Source organism: Humulus lupulus, chromosome 8 (assembly GCF_963169125.1).
Source record: "Humulus lupulus chromosome 8, drHumLupu1.1, whole genome shotgun sequence".
NCBI classification, from domain to species: Eukaryota; Viridiplantae; Streptophyta; class Magnoliopsida; order Rosales; family Cannabaceae; genus Humulus; species Humulus lupulus.
This window is the reverse complement of record NC_084800.1, coordinates 8,495,526-8,501,905: the sequence shown is the minus strand read 5'-3', so window position 1 is coordinate 8,501,905 and position 6,380 is coordinate 8,495,526. Positions and strand designations below refer to the sequence as shown.

Below are 6,380 nucleotides of genomic sequence, written 5' to 3'. Positions count from 1 at the left end.
CAAGGTTGCTTAGATAGATATAATTGATTGTATTACTCGCAAGCAAAATATAGCAAAATCTCTCCAAACTCATCATCTGAATCGTCCAGTAAATTATCCTTGTTGAACCGAGCAACGTTTAAAGGCATTTTATCCTGATAGTATAAAAAACTTTTAAATTTTACATTCAATATATAAACACTCAAAGTTAAAGTCAAACCACAAAACAAAATAAGCAAAACAAGTCTTCCAATCAATAGCTAAACAAAGTCATACAGTCAATAGCTAACAAAGTCATCCAGTCAATAGCTTAACAAAGTCATCCAGTCAATAGCTAAACAAAGTCATCTTGTTCATAGCTAAACAAAGTCTAAACTTTTCACTTCAAATTCAGCAACCAATCTATTCTTCTATGCTCTGGCATATTTGGAAACAGTGCTATGGACACCTCGTTCTCAAACTTCTCAATAGCTTTTGCGTATACTTATCCACTAATTCCATCAATTTGTTTAAGAGCTTCAATACTCTCATCCAATAAGTAATGTGATGCAGATGTTGCCATTGATCTCTCTATCAATTCTGTCTTTCACTTTGCAGTTTCATTATATGGTGCTAGTGCATCTGCCAAAGCTGATGAGAACTTTGCTCTTTTTACTGATCGAGAGTTCGAAGTGGCTGTTGATTTACCTCTTCTTTTGCTACCATCTTCATCAAAATTACTTTCTTCATTCCTAGTAGAAGGACTTATCAATGTTGCATCATCATCATTATTATCTCCATCATTAGAAGGACTTCGAGTTGAAGGATGAGAATTGGAACCAGTTGCAATAGTATCACCAAAGATAGTGCATAATTTCTCATAAAACTTACAGCCTTTCTTTCTAAATCTTTTAGCAGACTTTTTAACCTACATAAAATGAAATTATATTGATAAAATATACCAATATCTATTAAAATAAAACAAGCATAAAATCCATTTTAAATAAATTTTACCCAAATAAGTTTATCCCAAACTTCATCAGTCGCACTAACTTCTCCAGTCATTGCATTGTATCTCATACTAGTCTCTTTCAGTAAAGACTTAAAATCTTTATGCTTTTGCTTTAATTGATTGTACTTGTTCCTTAGTTGCATATTACTATAATTTCTTTTTGCTCGTCCCCAAAGCTCTTCCTTATATTTCTTGCTTTGTAAAGGTTGTGGTATTCTTATTTCACTTTAAAACTACTTCTTCCATAAGGTCAATGAAAATTCATTCATGTCTTTGAGTCCAAACAGAAGCCTCGTCATTATTTTCAATAATAAGAACTTCATTATCAACACCTGACATCTAGGTAAGACCTAAGGATTCAATAAGAATTCTAAATGCAAATACAAGATTATTCCTAAAGAAACAACCATTTCAAGAACAATAATAAGAAACTAGATTTATGCCATATATTTGCTATCCAAAAACAACACCAAAAACTAACGATCATGAACAAACTAGATAAAATATTTAAAATAAACACAACAAAAATAAAAAATCATAATATAAACAACATCGCAGATGCATGTTTAAAACAAATTTAAACAGAGTAAACTTTCCAAATAGAGTTCATTCATAAGAGATTGAGAAAAAAAACGAAGAAGAAGAAGAAGAAGAAGAAGAAGAAGAAATCATATGAGGGAGATGCCATGAAAGAGATAAGAGAAATAAGAAAGTGGTGTACCTGAAGAAAGCTTGGAGAGAGATATGAGAAGCCATTGAAGCTTGAGAGAGCATAAATAAAAATAGGTTTAAATTTTTTTTAAAAGTATGAAAATCGTGTTTTCAAAATTTGGTAAATTTTAATTAAAATTTTAAGAAACTAAAAATGATATTAACTTACCGAACATGTTTTTCAATTTTGTTATCAAAATTTTTAGAGGAAATTACATTTTATATGGGATTTTTAGTAGAGTGTGCAGAAATATGGCTTTTTTCAAAATAAGTTAATATATGGCTTTTTTTTTTAAGATTTTTCATTTTTATCGTTTTATTTTCTCATATTTTTGTATAAAAGTTGGTTTATGTCATAGTTTTACTCTTAATCAAGTTTTATTAATTTGGAAGTGTATGTTTGTAATTTGATTATTTTTTTAGTTTATTTGCTGTTTTATATTATTTTTATATAACTAATTTTATATTAAATTTTTCTTTGGCTGTTTTGCAAAACTTTTTTTTTGTGATATGAATTGTGTTTATTATTATTTTATTTATTATAAACATTTTTTCCTTATTTTTATATTGTACGTTTCTTTTTTCAAATCCTGTGTAAGGTAACCGGTTACTTTATTGATCTTTGACAATTATGTAAAAAAAATGCTAGAGCTAGGTTAAATAACATGTACCAAGAGGAGTAACCAGTTACCCTGAGAGAAGTAACATTTTGCCATAAGAGGGGTAGTTAGTTACCATAAGATGGGTGATGGGTTACTCATATTAAATATGAAAAGAAACATCAAATCTGAATGAAAAAGAGGAAGAACACATCACTAAAAAAAATGAAGAAGTAAGTATAATTTTAGTAACATAAGTAACCAGTTACCATAACGTGAACCCAGAAATATACACACACATCATAACGTGAAGGTAACCAGTTACCCTCAGAAATATACACACAAAGAATGTGAATGTAACCAGTTACCCTCATAAATATACACACAAATAACAAGAAAGTAGCCAATTTCCACAAATTTGAAGATAGAAAAAAAAAATCAGATCCACCCCCTTTCCCTTCTCTCCCATCTTCTTCATATAATTTTTTTTTTCTAGATTTGAATGTTCCCATCAGGGTAACTAGTTACCTAATCACATTTTTCATATTTTTATTAGTTTTCTTTCTAAATTTTGGTGTTTCTATAAGAGTTGCAGTAAAAAGAAAATGTTGAAAACATTTATTTGATTTTTTTTTACATATAGTGGAAAAAATTATAAAAAAAAATTACAATAATAAAAGATAATAAATAAAAAATAGTAAAATAATTATGTAATGTTAAAATATGTGTGAAAAAATGGAACGAGAAAAGAATAAGTACAAAAAAAAGAAAAAAAAATGAAAAAAAGTAAAAAAAATCTGAAAAAAAAAACAAAATAAAAGAAATGGTGAAGGAGAAAAAAATAGATGAATGAATAAAAATGAAAAGAAGAACAAGAAAAAATATGGGAAAATGGAAAGAAAAAAATGAATGAAAAAATTGGTAGAAAAAAAAAGAAAAAATGGAAGAACAAAAAAAGAAAGTAAAAAAAGCTCATATGTGTGAAAAAAGAAAAAAATGGGGGGAGAAAATAATAAATAAAAAATAGAAGGAAAAAAAAGCTGAAAAATATGAAGAAAAAAAAGACAATACAAATGAAGTAAAAAAATAGATAAATTAATAAAAATGAAGAAGAAGAAGAATGGAAAATGGAAAGATAAAAAAAAAAAAGAAAAAAAATTAGTAGAAAAAAAAAAAGAAAAGGAAAAAATGGAAGCAAAATAAGTAAGGAAAAAAAAAACTAAAAATTTTAAAAATGAAGCAAAAATAAAAAATTGAAAAATAAAATAAAATCACATTTAAAATCAAAGAAAATATAACTATGATAAAAGTGTGACATTTCTATATTTTAGTTAGCTACTAATTGTGTTTCTCATACTTAAATTTTATCTTTAATAAATTTTTACATATAAATTCAGAAAAATATAATTCTTATATTTTTGCATATTGATATTATAAAAGTCACATTTTTTAAAAAATCCCAAATTTTTATTATTTAATAAAAAAAGTATTTATAAGCATTTTACCGAACAGGGCCTATATCTATACATATTATGTGATTCTAATATGATTTATTTATTGTGTTTTATAAATAAATGATTTATTCAATAACATTTTTATCAATCATTATTTATCAAATTCATATTTACTTTATTACTTAACTACTTAACAAAGTTTGATCATATTCTCCGCATTTACCTTATGTTAGGTAGAGAAGGAAAGAGAGTTAAAAAAGTATAAGACAGAAAAATGTGGAAAGAAAAGAAAAAAACAGGTTAGTTTGGGAGAAGAAAAAGAAAGTCGAGAGAAAAGAAAAGTAAATTGAAAAATATTGAGTGGAGCTTATTAAAAAGATTATCTCGAAATTGAAGAATAAAAATTTCAAAAACAAGTAAATGTGAATTACTAAATTATTTTTACACAATTTTTCTTATTAATAATTTAAGGATAATATAATAATTTGATAATAAATTAATATTATTTTCTTTCCACACAACAAACAACTAAAAAAAACCTTTCCATATTCTATTTTTCTAATTTTCTAACTCTCCTATATTTTTAATGTCTTCTATTTTCTTTCCATTATACCAAACACGATGTTAATTATATAACAAGTTTGAAAATTGATTGGTTTTGCTTCCACTCGCAACTAGACTTTTGTACAGTTAATTAAAGTTTAATAAATGATGACATACGAAGTTTAAAGCAGTTATAAGTCAGTCACCTTCCGGTCAAAAGAAATTAAGTGCCTAAGACTTTAATTTAAGCATAAGATAATTTTCAAGCCATTTAAACTTTTGACCAACCTCATTTTTTCATCTTTCCTCTTAGACGAATCTAACATTTCACTTTGATGTCTTCCATTCCTAATGTTGGAGCAACAATTTGTCTTTCTATATCTGGAGGCTTCTCCCAATAATGGACGATACTCAGTCACTATTCCGGTGATAAAACTTGCCTTTAACTCGTCGGGATCACCTGCAGGAAAGACACTCCGATGCTTAAGTCAGTTCAAAGTTCGATCCCATTTCCCTCCTATGAATCTTATATTTATAGGATAAAATATGTAAAGCAGTTAGTTGGTTCGAGCGAACCCTGGAATGGGGGGAAGAAATAACTGAATTTCCCTCCAAAAACATCGACTTTGAATGTCTCGTTTAGGGGTCAGAGGCGCGGACCGCCTCTGACCCACAGCTTCTGCCTTCGGAGCTTCTATACGCCAAAACGTTCCGTTTTCAATATTCGATAAATGAGGAAAGGGTTTTTGGGCCGAACATTTTGGGCCTAACAGATGCCCCCTGGCCCAAGCTTCGAACAGGCGAGACGTGCTAATCTGTTCGAATCTTGGGCCGACTCTTCAATACCAAAAATTTCGCCTAGAGCCGTCATTCTCCGTAAACCGAGGTAATCCGTAGGTGCATGATCATTTGATTGCCTGACAAGCTACACTTAATGCAAACACAGTTATCGAGTGAAGCATTTGGTTCAGAATTTTACCTTTCACTTAAATAGTTTTATTTTAAAAATAATTTTCATTCAAATTTCCAAACTTTATTCCAACTTCCAGAGAGAAGCTCCGAAGAAACCCTAGAGATTTCCTTCAGTTCAATCCTTCGACAATCGTCTCATTCTGTGTAATAATGTCTTCTCGCTCATCTCCCGAGCCTTTGGATCGCGATGGATACAAGAATGCGTTTGAACGCATGCGCAAATCGTTCGACATTCCTGACAATGTCACGGTGAGAATGCTCTCGGATGCTGAGCTTCGAGAATGGCGATTTAAGGACGTAGTGAAGCCTTCCGAGATCGTCATGAGTCTGAGACATATCGAATGGCTCTGCTTCCCTCTCCCGGCTCTGCTTGTTCAGATAATTTCAAACTCCAGTGCTCACATTTCTCAATTTCTCCCAAATGCTATTAACTCAATAGTCGGGGCTCAGATGATAGGGAGCCTCAGGAATGTCAACATTCAATCGGACGACATTTACGCGTGCTTCACCAAGTCTACAAACAAGGCGATAGAGGGAAAGCCTTGGAAAACCTTCTACCTCTCTCCCAAAAAGGATCGGACAATCTTCACCGATTTCGACAGCTCCCATCGAAATTGGGATAAATATTTCTTTGCTGTTGGAGGATCGTGGTATCCTGAATACCTGCCTCAGGAAATTTTTCCTTGCCACACATTTTTCATTCTGTTCGTTATTAGCTTAAATGTGAATCAATCATATCTGGACGATTGTCTGTTAATCTAACTCTATGTATTACTGTTTTGGTTCTTTGCATCAGATTTTTCTTGGCCTCAGGTTAGTATGAGTCCTGAACGGCAGAGCATGCTGACAGAGAAGGGGCTTCTGCATGAATTCTGCATGAATCTAAGGAGAACGCCATTAGTATCAGGGGTGTGCTGAACCCCTACTGCATGCAAATTATGACTCGGCTTTGCTTCGTGGATCGAGTTGATCCTGGCGTTGTGCGAGTTAGATCGCAAAAGGGGGATATGACCCTTAGCAAAATCACAGCAGCATGTGCGAAGCAGCTGGGGGCTTTTATGAAGAAATCTCCTCCCACTCCCTCAACTCTGTCTCTGTCGAAGACCGAGTGTGAAAGGGCGTGTTCTGAGA

The 6,380-nt window shown here is 31.1% G+C and overlaps 1 protein-coding gene across 1 annotated transcript; it reads right to left on the bottom strand.

Moving 5' to 3' along the window:
- Window positions 1-565: 565 nt before the first annotated feature.
- LOC133794967 (uncharacterized) lies at window positions 566-1,113 on the bottom strand. The gene is made up of 2 exons (XM_062232417.1): window positions 973-1,113; window positions 566-886 (listed from the first exon to the last, which is right to left on the bottom strand). The coding sequence occupies exons 1-2, from the start codon at window positions 1,111-1,113 to the stop codon at window positions 566-568; spliced, it is 462 nt and encodes a 153-aa protein (XP_062088401.1).
- Window positions 1,114-6,380: the final 5,267 nt, after the last annotated feature.

What these genes read in the sequence shown, in the direction of transcription:
- LOC133794967 (XM_062232417.1), bottom strand. Translation starts at nt 1,113, where the DNA reads ATGCAACTAAGGAACAAGTACAATCAATTAAAGCAAAAGCATAAAGAT. An exon ending in TTTGGGATAAACTTATTTGG is followed by an intron (nt 887 to 972) that starts GTAAAATTTATT and finishes CATTTTATGTAG; the next exon opens with GTTAAAAAGTCTGCTAAAAG.